Here is an 18,360-nt window from a genome sequence, read left to right on the forward strand (position 1 = left end):
GAGGGTGGTATGGGATGTGTAGTGCCAACTGAACCCCCAGTGCTGCCCAAATCTCTTTAGTAAGGGTTGTTGTTAAGGCTGGTCCCTGATCTCTCAATATCACCTCTGGGACCCCAAATCTACATACTATCTCACTCAGTAGTTTCTTAGCTGTGGTCCTGGCAGTCATGACCACTTCCACTAGGGCGTATTCGAATCTGCCACTTCTTGGCACTTGAGAATGATCAATTTACATCCTCTGGAATGGGGTATAGGGCTTTTGCCAGGTGCTTCTTCTGTGCTTCTTCTGTGCATCTTCTGTGCATCCTGGGTTACATTTGGTGCAGATAATGCATGATCTGTAGAAGTTGTCGGTCAGTGGAGTAACTCTTGGTGCAACACTTGTTGATAAGAGAGTTCATAAAAGTCTTTGTCAAGTGGGCAGCTCCATGTGCCCATTGCACCACAGCTGGGTACATACTCCTGGGTAGACAAGGCTTCTTGTTGCACTCGAATAGTCCATTTCTGAGAGTTGCTCCTCTCCGTTTCCAGTTTTCCTTCTTATCCGGACTTGTTGTTTCCTGTAGTTCTTTTAGATAAACTCTGTCCACTGGGAAAGTCTGTAAGGTAAGCACGGGGTGGTCTTCTTCTACCACCCTGCTGTCCACTTCCCGTGGACCACCAGCTGTCTGTTTGGCAGCTGAATTGGCTAGATGATTGCCTTAAGCTTCCTTTTGTCGTGTGCTTTACTCAGAATAGTCACTTAGGTTGGGAGAAGCAAGGCATCAATCAAGTTTTCACAGGTGTTCCTGCAGCCATCAGGAATCCTCTGTCCTAGATAACACCATTATCATGGGCAATGCTGAAAGCATATCTTGAGTCCATATGAATGTTGGCTCTTTTTCCCTCTGCCCATTTACATGCTGTAGTAAGTGCTTACAGCTCTGCCTCTTGTGTAGACATCACCGGTGGTAAGGCTTCAGCTTGTAGAACGGTGTTTTCAGTGGTGACCGCGTGTCCTGTGTGGTCATGGGGTGACAAGTCAAGACTCTACTCCTCCTCCTCCTTTCCCCCCTCGAGAAGTGGAAGAAGGGTGGTAGGGTTCAGTGTTTGACAACTTAAGAGAGTAATGCTGTCCAGTAGGAGGGAACACAGGAGTCTCAAGTGTCTGGTAGTGGAAAAGTGTTTCGGCTGGATCTTGGTTGAATATGGCAACAACATCATGGGGAGCAAGCAGAACGAGGCAGTGTCCGAGGACCAAGTTCAAAGTTTTGTCAAGCAAGGCTTGTATAGCAAATCCAGCTCGCAGACACAATAGGCCTCCTCTTGCTACCGCATCCAGCCGACGGGAATAATATCCTACGGGGCGTAGGCTGATGCCGTGTGATTGGGTGAGTACACCTGCAGCATGTCCCAGACGTTCGGATACAAGGAACTTGAGCATTTTGCCGTAGGCTGGGAGCCCCACGCCGGGGGGTGGCGCACTTAAAGGCTTCAAACTTTAGATATTTCTTCAGGAGACATCTGGAAGGGTCTGATTGCAGAGCATCAGTAGGAAGGCTTCTGGAATCCATGCTCTGCACTAGGAAATTAGTCCAAGGAAAATGACAGGTGTTGAGCACCACTGCAATTTGGGCTTTGAGGCTCTGCAGCCCTGGTTGGCAAGATAGCACAACAGGCTTTCTGAGGTGACTTCAACAGGGGGTAAGTCAGCTGCACAAAGGAGAAGGTCATCAACATGTTGGAAGAGAATCACTTCCGGCTGTTCCTCTTGTCATGTGTCAAGGATGATAGCCATAGTTTTTGCAGACTGGCTTGGAAAGTTCTGTACCCCTTGTGGCACAACTGTTTAGGTATGTTTCCGTTTCTTTCCGTGGATGAATGCAAAAAGGTACCAGCAGGAGGGGTGAGGGTGGACACTGAAGAAAGCGTTTGTAAGGTCCACCTCTGTGAGGTATTTTGCAGTCAAAGGCATCCACAGCAGGTACCTGGTTCTCCTTTAGGGGTTCTCTTCTTGGGGTTATTGTGGTTTCCGGGGCAATGAAGCGCCCTCTTTTAGCTTGACTGAAACTGGTGGCACCTTTAAGTGACCGTTGTCTTCCGGTCCTGTGGACCATAGGCACGCAGGGATTCTGTCAAGTACTTCCTGCAGTATTGAACTTGAAGTTTTTGCTTCATTAAGTGTCATCAGGAGAGGCAGAGAACACAAAGCAGATGAGTCTTCTAAAGATAGGGGAGTATGTAACTTCATCCCCCCTTCAGGCGTGTCCTGATTGAGGCCTGTAGTCTGGACAACACATCAGCTCCTAGTAGATTCAAGGGACATGTAGAGGACACCACAAATCTGGCAAGCAAATCAGGAAGTGGACTGGAGCGGGGCACCCCATCCATTCCTACGCAGGAAACATCAATAGTGGAAAGGAAAGAATTATTAGGCAGGTTCACCGCCCTCAACACACTTTTGGCTGCACCCCTGTCAATGAGGAAAGTGGTAGGTTTTTCGTCTGGGACATCTTGGGGCTCTGCATTCTTTTCTGAAGTGACCCCGTTTCCCACAGTTGTAACAGGTGATCCTTTCCCTGGTATTGGGCAGTGGTGGTGGACTAGTGTAGGCGGGATCTTCGTCATGGGTTACCATGAGGGGCGTTGGTCTTTTTACCTTTTTGATTTTCTATACCTCTGGTCACCAACAATAAATCAGACATTTTCATTGAATGGTATTCAGGGCGGGCCACTATCAGGCCTTTTCTGATATCCTCTCTGAACCCTGAAACAAAAGCAGTTGATAACGTGTGTGTGTGTGCCTTTATGAGTCTAACATGATACTTCTTCACAGACTCCCCTTTATCTTGGGTAATATCTTGGATTGTGGTCTTCTGATCCGTCAACTTCTCCTTTGCCCAGTCGTGGAGTTGTGCACAGAACTCCACGCCTGAGGTGTAGGAAGTGGCACTTGTCAGGCAGGCATCATTGAAGGCCATCTGCATGACTGGCCAAAAGACATATCCTGCTTTGATTTGGCATAGGTTGATCAAGTCTCTCCAGGCAGCTGAGTAAGTTTCTTGTATCTGCACTATCCTGTGGTAGAAGGGAATTGGCTGCTTCTCTGGGTCAGGCAGACTTGTCACTAAGGCCGCTGCTTGTGATAGAGTAAAAACGACATACATCACTGGTGCCCCTTCTGGTAACCGAGACTGTTGTTGGGGCAGGGTCTGGCAAGAAGCACTGTTCTTTACGGTTGCCAGCATGTGTTTAAGATCCTCTCGGAACTGAGAGTCTGGAGCCGGATTGGGGGTTAAATCAGTGGGTGGCCTTGCTGCCTGCTGTCGGGCTTCCCACTCAGATGCTTCTTCATCATTAACATATCCGGCCTGGGAATGTGATGCTCCCGTATTGGGGAAGACAGGTGTGTGGTATGAACCATCTTGGTTTAAAACAGGGAGGGCTGGGTACAGGCTGTTTAAGCTTACTGGGTGTACCAAGATGGCCGCCGGCAGGAAGTGCACTGGACTGGGTAGAAAGTGAAGGCATGGGTGCACTAAGATGGCCGCCGGGCTGAGTTGTCACAGTGGGTTGTGCTTGGGTGGTGAGAAAGGAGTGGTTGTTAGACGGAGGGCAGTACTGTCCCTCCCCTCCTTTGTTTCAAGTTCCAACATATCATCAGCTCTGTGATACACATACATAATACAATCGCCATCTTTCTTAACTTCCTTTATCCAATTTTCTTTATCACACAGGATTTTTCTCCCTGTCTCTTCAGCAACATAACTTTCGCCACTTCTTTCAACTTTGTTAACTATTTCAACATCTTCTTTGCAATATCACTTTCTTTTCTCCCGTACAACCAAGGGGTTAATATTTTTCTCAGCGTTCTTATCAGCAAATTCCTTCGGTGGGGGCTCATAAGACTAATGTACGGTTAATCTCAGAACAAGAACAAACACATCAGGGGTAGTGAGGAGCAACGGCCCGCGACCCAACAGATCCCCCGGGCAGCCCTCCTTCTCTGACTTTCACCAGTTCCCACCCCCTCTCATGTATAGCAAACAATAAACCACAAATACACTCATGACAGGACATTACACCTGCCACTCTTCGAACTGCAAAATTTCAGCAGGCTAAAATAACCACAAGGGCAGACCACCCTGCAAAATAAACACGTTTATAGACGTTTGCTACAAGGGAAACAATCTCATGCCAGAGGCCGAAAGCTCATCTGGAGATGAGACTACCCATTCACACATGTAGCACTTCAGGCTGCAAAGCCAGCAGCTGAAATACCCCTCAAAGGTTCGTCGAACCCAGAGTAACGAGTCTATAACGTTTGCTACAAGGGAAACAATCTCATGCCAGAGGCCGAAAGCTCATCTGGAGATGAGACTACCCATTCACACATGTAGCACCCTTAGACTGCTGAGTTTCGTAGCCCAAAGAATGGCAGACAGTGAACAAAAAATACAGTCAGCAGAAACCCATTGGCAGGTTCGTTAAAACAACCTCAGGCGAGGAATTACCTGCCTCTAAGACAGTCTCAGCATACCGACAGAATCCAGCCGTCAACCGAAAGATAAGAGAGTCGTACAGTGGTAAGAATGTAAATAAACTCACCGGTACTGTTAGGGCTGCGCAAAGACCCATTCTGTTATCTTTCAATTAATGCCCGAATGCTTGTCGCGGTATAACTTCGACTGTAGCCTGAGGTCCCGGGTTTCGGCACCATCTGTTAAGGAAATGATTAAGAGCTCCAATCGAGCCCAAGGTTATCTGCTGCTGTCTCTAATTTGAAAAGTGTTGATATGCATGCATATAAAAGTAAACACTCTGAGACACGCTCAGTAGCATTACTGTTACACTTCTAATTTATTCAAGGCGGTGTTAATGTTTTATACACTCAAATACGTCATTGCTATGTTAGTCAAATAGGTACATCTCATTGGTTAAGAAGGAGAATGTTCATAACGAGGTCTGGCTGATCTTTGGTTTTATCTTCAGTTCCGCGTTCTTCTGATGTGTGGGATGCAGGGGGTACCCGCCATCTTGAGAAAATATAGGAACAGAGCAAACCTGTATACTTATATAATGAGTAAGGAGAAAAATATGTATGCACATAAGAAAATAGACATTTTCAGATTACTATTATTATTATCTACATCACATTCCTTCACAAGTAACCTCTTCCAGGATCCAGCGATGTAATCCCAAGTGTGGCTCGGGGTTACCGCTAATGGTTATGAAATCTCACCCTGAGCTACACTTGAGAATACCTCCAAGGGGGTTAAAGTGGTTGTAAAGGCAGAAGGTTTTTTATCTTAATGCATTCTATGCATTAGGGTAAAAAGCCTTCTGTGTGTAGCAGCCCCCCTAAGCCCCCTAATACTTACCTGAGCCCCATCTCGATCCAGCAATGTTGCACCAGAGACTCGGCTGACCAGGACTCTCCTTTCTCGGCTGAGACAGCAGCGAAGTGCTTTTGACTCCTGCGGCTGTCAATCAAAATCAGTGAGCCAATGAGGAGAGAGAGGGATGGGGCCAGGCTCTGCTCCATGTCTGAAAGGACACAGGGAGCAGTGGCTTGGCTCGGGTTCCCCCATAGCAAGCTTCTTGCTGTGGGGGCACTCAACAGGAGGGAGGGGCCAGGAGCACCGACAAGGGACCTGAGAAGAGGAGGATCAGGACTGCTCTGTGCAAAACCAACTGTGCAGAGCAGGTAAGTATAACATGTTTGTAATTTTAAAAAAAATAGACTTTAGTATCACTTTAAGGACATTCTAATGAAATTAGTTGACTCTACGGGGATTGATTTACTAAAGGCAAAGAGACTGTGCACTTTGCAAACTACAGTTGCCCCAGAGCTTAGTAAGTGAGCAGAAGCTCTGCTGACTTCCATCATCCAATCATGTGCAAGCAAAAATGCTGTTTTTTTATTTTCCTTGCATGTGATTGGGTATTCTTTGCAAAGAGAACCTTTACCTTGATTACTCTCTGGAGCAACTGCACTTGCAGAGTGCAACTGCACTTTGCAAAGTGCACAGTCTATTTGCCTTTAGTAAATCAACTCCCATTAGTTTGATTTACTAAAGGTAAATAGACTGTGCACTGTGCAAAAGTGCAGTTGCTCCAGAGCTTAGTAAATGAGGTAAAGCTTCACTTTGTAAAGAATACCCAATCACATGCAAGGAAAATAAAAACAAAAATAGTATCTTTGCTTGCACATGATTGGATGGAAGTCAGCAGAGCTCCTCTTCATTTACTAAGCTTTGGAGCAACTGCAAAAGTGCATAGTCTATTTGTCTGTAGTAAATTAACCGCAGTGAGGGCAAAAATACATTTTCTGACAAACATTTATTTTACATGAAAATTTATGAAAATTCTTGTATGGCCAGCTTTAGTTACAGTGTTGCAGTCTGACTACTGAGAAAGAGGAGAAAATGTTTTCTACTGCCTGCAGCAGACTGATGACATCATCTTACCGTAAGCAAAATTACACTCAAAAATTAAACTCAAAGATTGCCAGTTCACACCACATGCAATTTTTTTCTGCACCACAAACACATGCAAAGTTGGTCATATGGTTTCCAATGGCATAGTTCACACCATGTTGCATTTTTCCTGCACTGGACTGTACTGGAACGTTATAAAACGCATCAAAAATGCACTGGAATGCACTGGAACGCATCAAAAACGCACTGGACCACCGTACAGTGAAAAAAATAACAGAAAAAAAAATGCATCTGGTCATGCATCAAAAATGTGTTAAAAACGCGCATGCAGAAACGCATCCGGGACGGATCTGGAGTGCGTTTTTGAGGTGTGAACCAGCCCTCAAGGTCTCATTTGACCTGTCTAAATGCTACTGAGAATTTCCATAACAGTTAGCTGTTAGTTCTTAGCTCTGTATTTTTCAGGTGGTGCACATGCTGCTTGGTGTATTTTAGACACATAGGGGTTCATTTACTAAAGGGAACTAGACTGTGCACTTTGCAAAGCGCAGTTGAACTCTGCAAGTGCAGTTGCTCCAGAGCTTAGTAAATGAGGTAAAGCGTCACTTTACAAAGAATACCCAATCACATGTAAGGAAAATTTAAAAAAATGCATTTTTGCTTGCACGTGATTGGATGATGGAAGCCAGCAGAGCTTCTACTCTTTTACTAAGCACTGGAGCAACTGCTTTTGCAGAGTGCACCTGCAATGTACAAAGTGCACAGTCTATTTCAAACCCATAGACTTACATATGTTACCATTCATCCTTTTGGAAGGTGAACAAGCACCACCACACCAGAAGTTCAGTCTATAGCTGATGCTGGAGTGAGGGCACAGGAAGCGGCTGGGCAACACTGGAGGAGATCAGCAACGCTGAGTTACAATAAAACGATGAAAAAGGGAGAAAACTATATCTTTTTTTTAGGGCTGGGAAAATTAAAGATTAATTCCTCGATTAATCGTCAATTTTATTGATCGATCAAAATTCTTTTGATCGGTACTCACCTCTCCGCTGGCTTCCAGGGTCTTCAGGGAGTTCCGTCGGAGATCCGGTGACGTCACGGACATCGACATCACCGGACTCCTCCCCCCTTCCCCAAGTGCCTCTGTCTGCTAATGAAGGGAAGGGGGGAGGACTCCGGTGACGTCGATGTCCGTGAAATCATAAATTGAAGAAGACAGATCCTAACGATTTGATTGATCTCACTGGTCAAAGTATTCAGATAAACATCTATGTAAATCCTGGACTTGGCTATGAAAATCAACATATCTGAGGGCTTTCCTGGCGGTAAGTCAGTTTGACGATGAACTGACATTGATTGGTTATCCAGCAATCAAGAAACATTTCTGATGAGTGTGTTTTTTTTCCAAAGAGCTGACACTTTGCTGTCTCAGCAGGTGATGGATGTCTCTGGCTTTCCATCGGTCTACCTTATGCACAACGGTGCTATTTAAATAGACTGTAGGGTGACGCTGTAGCCCCGCCCCGCTGAGCAAGTTCTGAGGAAGTTCTGATTGAACGTAACGAGTATGGGGGAGGAGCTACGCATGATGTCAGCTAAACGTAGTTAGATCTGTATGTGCGTTATAATTAATCGAAATGAGTCGATTAATCAATTTAAAAAAAATGATTAATCGAACACGAAAATTTTAATCAGTAACAGCCCTACTTTTTTTTAAAATGGCAATTGGTTATGATACAGAGGGCTTTAGAAAATTGTCATCCAAGTAGGAAATTATCCAAAACCATTTAAAAGTGGATTTTGTGGATTTAATTTTTTTAATAGAATTTTTCTAATATTGGTATAAACACATACCAGACGACAGTTCTGAGGCTAACAGTTAAAATCTACAAAGAATCCTCTCTCAACAATATTAATATGCATGGCTGTATTTAGAAACAGAGGGGAACAGACCTGTTTTGTATTCTCGGCTAACCTCGGAAGACTCTTTTCCTCTACTATGAATTTTCTACCTCGATGTGCCCGTAAATTACAAAATGTAATGTCTTCACATATGGAAGTTTATTATTAATTTTATAGACACGCTTATTAAAGCTGCATTAAATTCAAGCTATAATATACCAACCCCGTGGTGCAATAATTGCTTTTTGTGTGCTTTGATGCTTTGCTTTTGGCTATATTTATGTAGGAGATAAATAAGCATGTTTTTTTGCTCCTTACCTTTTTATGATCCTGGGCAACTTTCACTTTATGACTGAATGATCGTCTCTTTGTTACATTGGTGATCTAATCTTTTATTCATTATGCAGCATTAATTACACATTGCTATGCTTTATTCTGAGCCCAGTATGGCTTTTTATTCCTGACTTGATAAATAGGCTTAAAATACAGGAAACTGAAGATTGTGAAATACATTTCAATAGGCTGGGTATTAAAGTAATTACTTTCTGCTGTGCCTTATTACTTACACTACCGGTGGTTGTTCACTGTAAAGGAGAAGTGGGGTTTTTAGCATTGAATAGTCCTCATCTGAACTACAATCACTTTTAGTGAATGTAAGGAGACCCTGTTACAAACTTAAAACATTTCAGGTTAAAAAGCACAAAATATCAGGTATTTAAAATGTTTAATATCAGTGTTTTTCCTTTCCATAAACTGTTATTCTTTGCAATGTGCCTTTAAACATGATATGAAATTTGTCTAATTCAGTAAGTGTCAGTTATCTAGCACAGCCCCCTCCTTTCTTGCACATACATAGTCCTCTCCTTGTCTAGGAGTGTCTAATTACTCTCTGTGCTGGCCCATCTCCTCTACCCCTCCCCTCACCTCCTTACATCATTTTTTATGTAGCTGCTATGGGAGCAACAAAGGTGAATATCATAGAGCAGCCATTCTCAACCAGGGTTCCATTGTACCTTAGGGTTCCTCCAGAGGTTGCTAGGGGTTTCTTGAGCTGTGGCTAACTGACCTCCCATTTGATGGTGCCTGTATAGTTTCAGGGTCAACACCACTTGGCAGAGCCAGCTACAGGACACCATTGGTCTTTTTAGCTGTCTGAAAGAGTGGCATTCCTACCACTATTGAAAGGGGGTCATTGTTTCCTTTGGCTACTAGTGTAAGGGAGCGCTTCTCCCAATCACATCCAGTGAATTGGCTTTAACAGAGGTTCCCTGAGACCTAACTGGATTTCAAGGGTTCCCCTAGGGCAGTGATGGCAAACCTTGGATGTTTTGGAACTACATTTCCCATGATACTCAGCTGCACTGCAGAGTGCATGAGCATCACGGGAAATGCATTTCCAAAACATCTGGGGTGCCAAAGTTCGCCATCACTGCCCTAGGGTAAACAGTTCGAAAAAGGCTGCTATAGAGTGTCACTTGAGTGATAGCTCTGAGTTTGCTGAGGCTGTTATCACATCCAAGATGGTGACACTTAGCAGCAGTCTCAGGGCTTTTGAATGTCTACACACAGGAGGCTTTTACAGGTAAGCAACAGCAATAAAATATGCAAAATACACATAAAAAATGTATAGGAAGATTGAAAATATTGAAATGAATGGCTTAGGGACAGTTTATTTAAGATATACACTGTAGGCCCCTTTTACATATGGATCTGAACGGTCGCTCCATACAGCTCTATGGAGCGTCGGATGTCAGCCGTGACATGTCCACTGACATTCGATCCGCCCATATCCGATCCGTTCTGCAAAATCCAGATGGATGGATGTCCTATTTTCCATCCGTCTGGCAGATCGGATCGAATGAAAACAGACAGGCGGTCCGTTTTCATCCGATCCCCCCATAGAGGAGAGTGGTCTCTCTGACAGGTCCGTCCCTGCACAGTGTGCAGAGACGGACTTGTCATCCGCCGGGATCGCTCCGTTGATCCCCGCTGAGCAAGCGGAGGAGTAAAAATGGACAGCCCCATGTGAAAGGGGCCTTATAGGTCAAAGTATACATGTGAACATGCAGGCTTTGATTTGTGGATGGACCCTCTAGGGCAGTAAAATGTCAGTTGTGGGTTGAGGAGGAAGGGCAGATTCATAGTCCGTTAAATATACACTGTATATATATAATTTTTTTAATAATTATTAAGGTTTTAGAATATTTTAAAAGAAGTGATGTTCTCCTGCATCAACATCCCACATCCGTCACAGGTAAACTGAATCCATGCAGTAAAAAGCAAGGTCAGCTTAATATAGCATGAATAAAAAATGTAGGAAAAAAAGTGAAAAAATATACTTCCCTTACAATGGCTTTTGCCCATGGCATCTAGGAGAGGTCGATGCCACCATCTTTCCAATGACATCCTAATGGAACAGCTAAACACCCAAAATTTGACAAGGAGATGCTCCTGCAGTGATCTGGGGCATTAGCGTGAGACATTTTGGATGCCAGTATTCCCTTGAATCGGGTTGAAAGGATGGTGATGTCACCCCTGTCAAGTATAGAAGCCAGGATAAGGTAAGCATATTTACTACCCACAGGGGTTATTTTATTTTACCTGCCATTTACTATGAGGAAGGAGGCCCTGGTATGTTAATCGGAAGTTGCCTTTAACTGCAATGTTCACTTTAATGTGAGCACCTTTTTTTGTTTGTTTCTTTATATTTGATTGCCTTGTGAATCTTATTTTTTCCATGAACCATGGCACAAGCAACAATAATATGGTACATGCTGAGAAATTTCTGCAGTATCTCTCATTATTATTCATAAATTATTATATCTGCTCAGATGATAGATTTAGGTAGATATTCTGGTGCCGCATGCAGGTGACAGGTCCCCTTTAACAACCTGTTGAATTATATGTACTATGAGCCTTTATTTCAATAATAGAAACATGACTGTGATGTAAGTTTATTTCACTAATGCAAATAACTCTGGTACTAATTATCAGACGGATACAGAACATTGAAATTTGTAGTTTTTAGTATGTAGGGATATGGTAATTTGTTAAATTAAAAGTGTGTGAGCAGGTGAGCGGTGACATGGCTGTTTAATTTTCACACATCAGGCAACAGATGCAGATTCGGGTGCACTATCTGAAAAGAAGTTTATTATTTTTAATTAAAAATTATTTTAAAAATATACTATAAATTCATGATGTGTGCTCATACTCACCAACTAAATACATTCTTAAAGGCTCAATCCACCCAAGAGTTCCTGGCTCTTTCTTCCCATCTTGGTATCTTATTCTACTTGCTACCACAGGGGTGTCCTGATGTTCACAATGATACCAAGGTAAGCAGATCAGTATGATCTGTAGGATCTCAGCAAAAACCCTTTGTGACTTTGCAGACACTAACCAAAATTTTGAAGGTTTGCTCAGCCTTGCTTTATATTTTAAACTCGTTATCTTATATGAATTATAATACATTTTCTGTGTTTTTAGGTCTGTAGCTGGAGTAGACTCAGATCCGGGAATGGTGCACATGGAAATACAAGATTTAGATGGAGGTATGGTGTACTTTTTTTACTATCTGAAAAATACAGTGGTCATAGTTATTGAAGAAAAGTTCATCGGGCTATCAAAAAATAAAGTTTAAACTTTTAAAAAAACTTATAGTCACCAGTCCTTGAGATCTTACACTGTCTTCCTAGCACCCAAAGTCTTTGCAACTTTCTTTTCCTGTACCACTATCATGGATTCGGGAGTTGGCTGTTACTTCCTGACCACTTTGTCGACCCCCCCCCCCATTCCCATTGCTGAAATGTATGAGTATGATCGCCAACTGCTATGTGAGGTGGCTACAGGTGGGGTGGTCAGGCTGGGGTAAGTCATCTTCAACTAGACAAGGAAAGAGGAAGTGGCTTGCAACACCAGGTTAAAAAGTTACTCTCTCCACACCCAATCAATCCCCCCCAAAAATATCTGAAAATGTGTACCAGGGAGGTGGGGTAGGGAGGGGGATTAGATTGATGCTAAAGCCCCGTACACATGGGCAGAATGTCAAGAGGCATTTGCTGGTTTAAAAAAAAAAACGGCCGACATTCTGCCCGTATGTATGAACGGTGCATGCTGGAAAACCAGCAGCCAACCGACTCCCAAACAGCACTCTCAGCCAATGGAAGAGAGTCCTGATTGGAGTGTTTTGGCAGGGGGGACGTCCCCCTGTCAGAACACAACAGCTCAGCGGGGGAGGGTTCTGGACTAACCTCGCATGGTTAGTACAGCGGCTCCGACGCGGGTTGCACAAAAAAAAAACTGTAGTGTGTACCAGGCTTAAAACTTTATTTGGAATTAAGGTCTGCTTTAAGATCTCCATGCCCAGTGGCTATGAGTATGACCACTGGGGACTGATACTTTGGGAATGTTGCCTTTTTATTCAGAGGCAGCACTAAAATGCACCCCATGTATCACAAGCTGAACGGGATGAGGATAGGTTCAAACTGATGCGGTTTACCACACCATATGTTGTTTGTACAGGAATCGCACCGGATTCTTGTACAAATCACATGTAAATTCAGTGCGGTGCAAATTGAGAACAGTGTGAACTGCCGGCGATTCTGATGCGGTATGGGAACCACACACAAATCGCTGTGGTTCCTGCACCGCATTAGTGTGTACATGTTAATAGATGGATTCAGGCTGGGTTCACACTGATGTCCGCACGGAAATCACTGTGGTTCCCGCACCACATCAGAATTGCAGGCAGTTCATACTGTGCTCTGTGAACCGCTGCGGGTGTCAATATAAAGTTAATGACACCCCCAAAGTGGTTTGCAGAACACAGTGTGAACTGTGGAATCGGATGGAATCGGATCGCATGGGTCTGAACACCCATATGATGTGATTCCAGTGGGGACAAAAAAAGGGTTCTGCTCTTTATTAGTGCAGAGCCAGTGGAAATTGAGTCATAACTAATGTATGGCTTAATTCGCACTGCACTTAATTTGCATGTCATTTGTACAGACATCCTGTGCGATTGCTGTACAAATGACATGCAACGCTAAAGACCGCATAAGTGTGAACCCTGCTTAAAGCATAAAACCTTCTAGTGCTGCCAGTGTTAAACTGTAAGCAAACATGATCAGCACTATGGACAGTTCATAGCATTGTACTTCTAATGATTCATATTCTGCTGGTATTCTCGTAAAATGGTTGTAGAATCAGCCCACAGTATTATTTGATTCCTCATGCATCCATAAGAGAATGATAAATCATGAGAAAACTAAGATGCAACTGTGTGTAACTGCTTTAATAGTAATGATTTTCCCGCTGCTCAGATTTTAATTTTTTTCCCATTATAGTAAACTGGGAAGTTTGCATGGTCTTTGCAGGCAGATGAGCTGGTACGGGCTCTGCACCTTTCAGAGTTCCACCAGTGCAGAGAGTGAATGATACCAACACCCAGGGCTGGTGCAAGGATTTTTGACACCCTAGGCGAAACCCCCCCCCCCTTGGCTCCACCCCTGACTCCACCCCTTTTTCCCTGCCCATGTAAACCCCACTTTTTTAAAGCGGCGCCCATCAAATGCAATCCACCAGAGCCCATAAAATTCAGCCTCACCAGCGCCCATCAAATGCAGCCTCACCAGCGCCCATCAATGCAGCCTACCAGCGCCCATCAAATGCAGCCTACCAGCGCCCATCAAATGCAGCCTCACCAGCGCCCATCAAATGCAGCCTACCAGCGCCCATCAAATGCAGCCTACCAGCGCCCATCAAATGCAGCCTACCAGCACCCATCAAATGCAGCCTACCAGCGCCCATCAAATGCAACCTCACCAGCGCCCATCAAATGCAGCCTACCAGCGTCCATCAAATGCAGCCTACCAGCGCCCATCAAATGCAGCCTACCAGCACCCATCAAATGCAGCCTACCAGCGCCCATCAAATGCAACCTCACCAGCGCCCATCAAATGCAGCCTACCAGCGCCCATCAAATGCAGCCTACCAGTGCCCATCGATGAATGTTTGCTTGCTTCCATTCATTCGGGAAGCAGGACACAGACACGGAACGGAGCGGCGGCTGCCTGCTGATGCTAAAACTTAGTTGCTTGCTGCATAGAGAAAAGAGTAGGAACACCAGTGGCCGGGCGCCCTAGGCAGCAGGCGGCTGCCTAGTTTGCTTAGTGGTAGCACCGGTCCTGCCAACACCAGGATTCCCTGTCAGAGGTTCAGAGCCTGTGTTGATGGGATTTATGCCCCGTACACACGGTCGGACTTTGTTCGGACAGTCCGACAACAAATTCCTAGGATTTTTTCCGACGGATGTTGGCTCAAACTTGTCTTGCATACACATGGTCACACAAAGTTGTCGGAAAATCCGATCGTTCTAAACACGGTGACGTAAAACACGTACATCGGGATTATAAACGGGGCAGTGGCCAATAGCTTTCATCTCTTTATTTATTCTGAGCATGCGTGGCACTTTGTCCGTCGGATTTGTGTACACACGATCGGAATTTCCAACAACAAGGTCCTATCACACATTTTCCGTCGGAAAATCCGACCGTGTGTACGGGGCATTAGTCTGTGCTGATGGGCTTGCTTTTGACAAGTTTGAGAGACTTTAGAATTCATTGATAGGGGCAGTTTGGTATGTATTTGACCTGCTTCAATCTGCTTTAATCTTCCCTTACCTACATTCACACCTGAGCAGACTGCATTCCTAGTATTTTGAAGAATTTTCTTTTTTTCCTGCCTTTTTTTTCTTCCTGGGATGGGCAAGAGGAGGAGACCAGTTTTAGAAAAGGAGAGAAATTCTTTAAGTAGAAAAATGCATGCAAACATGTGTTCCGCACATGTATAGATACATCTATTTAACTGTATGGGTGTAAAAACTGCTCATGTACTTTTTCAAGCATAAGGCATAGAGTGTAGGATGGCTGAGCATACAAGTGTGAACAGGGACAATTGGAAAGAATGGAATTCTTCATGAAGAACATAGTCAGACCTGGGGAAACAAATTAAAAAATGTTTAAGTGTCTGTTCACACTGTTGTGTGGTTGCGAGATTGCATGTGATTCGCACAGCACTGCAGTGCAAATCACATGCGATGTCCGTGCGATGCAATTTCAGCTATACAGATAATATGGCTGAATTTGCATCGCATTCGGACCAAACTCGCACAGGACCCTTTTTTTGGTCCGCAGCAGTAACGGATTGTTCACACCCGTGTGATCCGATTCCTGTCTGAATTTGCAGATCGCACTGCGATATGCGAATTGGTTTGGGGGTGTCATTAACTTTTAATTGACACTCCCAGCAGTTCCCATAGGGCAGTTTCCTGCATCACAGCAGTGTGAACCGGCCCTAAGTGAAATGTGAAATGGGGGCTTAGACGTTTAGGGCCGGTTCATAATGCGATCTGCAAATTGGGACAGGAATCGGGTCACATAGGTGCACGACCCATGCGATCTCATTCTGCTGCGGACCAAAATAAGGGTCCTGTGCAATTTTGTTCCGAATGCGATGCACATTCAGCCATACTATCTGTATGGCTGAATTTGCATTGCACGGACATCGCATGTGGTTTGCATTGCACAAATCAAATGCGATCCAGCACCACGCAGCAGTGTGAACCGGCCCTTATGGGGATAAAAGTCATTTACTCAGACAAGTTCCCTTCTGCAGTTACAGTGAGGACTGCAGACAAACTGAATGGAAAAAAGCACTGTTTACACTTGTCTGCATCTGTAATGAGAGTTAGCACAATTACAGAAAAGGCAGATGTTATATTTTCAAAATTGATTGGTATCTCTGGTTATACATAAGGAGATTACGGGGTTGATTACTAAAGGTAAATTTATTACACTCTGGAGAAAGTGCACTTGCAGAGTGCAAACTCTATTCGCCTTTAGTAAATCAACCCCAATGTGTTTTTAAACTCAAGAAATCCCCCAAAGTCTCCAAATAATGGTGCTGTTTCAATGGATCATGACTATCCAGACATAGTTTACAGGTGTCAGCTTCAATAACTGTACACTGCTGATACCTTCTATGATCTGGGTAAATACATTTAATATGCCAAAAGTATAAACTGGCATGTACGAAAAAGAAAGACTGCCAGGACAATTCTCTTTAATAATTCAGGAGGAAATTGTAAATATTTTAGAGCATCCACCTATGTTGTATTCTCTCTATATCTGCAGGGTAATGTCTGAAGAATAAATCATATTCAGAATAACAAAGTCTGTATTATTCACTAGGATTATTCAATGTTCATTGTGTTCTAAATGCTTGTGAATGATGACACCATGCAATTCTCTTTAAATGTTACAAAAACTGGCTAACTATACCCAAAACCAATGTTTTAGTCTCTGTTGTGTCTCATGGGGATTGGCTTGGCTTCCTATATTTCTTATGGCCAAATTATTTCCCTATGGCCAAATTATTATTGCCCATCTTACACCTAGATGCCTCGATTATTTGTTTATTCTATATGAGGAAACACTAACATGATGAACATGGCACCATCATTGTGTCATGGATATTGGGTGGTCTTCAGAATGGCCTTCAGCCTGGTACACACCATGAGAATATCGACAGAATGATCGTTGGTTCTTTTTTGCATGTTGGTCTCATATTGAAAACAAATAAAGTTACGAAAATTCTCGTACGACGGATTACAACTTCGGAAGTGATGTAATGCATTGTATTGTAATGTATTCTTTAGTTTCTGAGCGTATGTGGTGTTGGTCACATCATTTTTTTCGTACAAATACTATACTAATAACACAAAAATTATTTTACTCTTATTTTACACGACAAATTCACGTGCTTGTCCCTTCAATTATTTTTGCGTGAACTTTCCTGATCAGGATTTGAATGTTGTGTACTAACGAATAGATTATCAAATGATCACTCTGAATGCGTTTTGTTTTCATCCGGTATTCTCATTGTGTGTACAGGCCTAAAGTCATATTTTGTGCTCTGATGTGTGGGGCTCTATGGAGATGTTTAGACAGCCTTAGGGTAGCCATTCAGTCTGATTAAAAATGGAACTGATTGTTTAGGCAATCCCTTGCACTACATAGCTGTTTGGTAAATCTAAAGAAGATTGTATAGAGACTCCATATCAGACAGAAATAGTTTCAAGAGAGTTTCAGTAGGTTGGATGAGGACTCCTCAAGAAATATTAAAGAGGCAAGACTCAAGTTCAGGGTAAAGTTGGCAATACAGTAGAATTTGGGTCAAAATTTTAGTATCAAAATTGTTACTTAATTTATAATTGTTGGCGAGGTCAAAGTGATGTTTGTTTTTTACGGTAATGACAAGAAAATGTGAGGGAGTAGGATGAAAACTTTTTCTCGAACAAACACATATCTAACAATGTAGTTTTTATTCAGGAAAGTCCATTTGTGCTATAATTGAACGTTAAAAGCAAACATTATTTTGAAGTACTTTCAATTGACATTCATGATGTCTTTGAATGCACAGAATTTCCATATGACGTTCGTTTTAAAATTTATTAGTGTATAGCCAACTTCAGACTACATATGCATGGGTGTTTTGCCCCGCTGTGAATGGCAGTGGCAGGAATGAGCAGATTCCAACCGCTGCCATTCTTACCAGGGCAAAAAGCCTGTAGGAACGTGGCCTAAGAATAGCAAGGGCAATGGTCTTCATCTTCTTTTTTTTTTGTGACAAATAATTGTAGAAAGGTAAGCACAACCAAAAAAGCTGAATTTCCATTAAAAAAAAAAACACTCACCTGGCACTTTATCAGGTACATCTTGCTAGTACCGCGTTGGACCCCTTTTTGCCTTCAGAACTGCCTTAAAGTGGGACTGCAGTCTGCTGACATAATTTGTAATAAAAACATCTTTGCCATTCTGAAGCTTCCCTCCAACCACTTTGCATATTATTTTATATATACTGTGATTCTGTACTTGCCAATATGCTGCAAAAATCTCCCTCCACTGAGTCTGGCTGCAACCATTTTAACTGTGGGCAGCTGAAGCTGCTGCCTGTTCACTTCCTGGATTTACAC

The 18,360-nt window shown here is 43.4% G+C and overlaps 1 protein-coding gene across 2 annotated transcripts in view; it reads left to right on the forward strand.

Moving 5' to 3' along the window:
• Nucleotides 1-18,360, forward strand: part of SORCS2 (sortilin related VPS10 domain containing receptor 2) — a 1,340,427-nt gene that overhangs the window by 1,006,480 nt on the left and 315,587 nt on the right. For both annotated transcript variants that reach the window (XM_073610686.1, XM_073610693.1), the window contains exon 6: nucleotides 11,814-11,878. In XM_073610686.1, coding sequence (XP_073466787.1) covers nucleotides 11,814-11,878 — 65 coding nt within the window. The remainder of the gene's footprint in view (nucleotides 1-11,813; nucleotides 11,879-18,360) is intronic.

Source organism: Aquarana catesbeiana, linkage group LG01 (assembly GCF_042186555.1).
Source record: "Aquarana catesbeiana isolate 2022-GZ linkage group LG01, ASM4218655v1, whole genome shotgun sequence".
Lineage (NCBI taxonomy): Eukaryota > Metazoa > Chordata > Amphibia > Anura > Ranidae > Aquarana > Aquarana catesbeiana.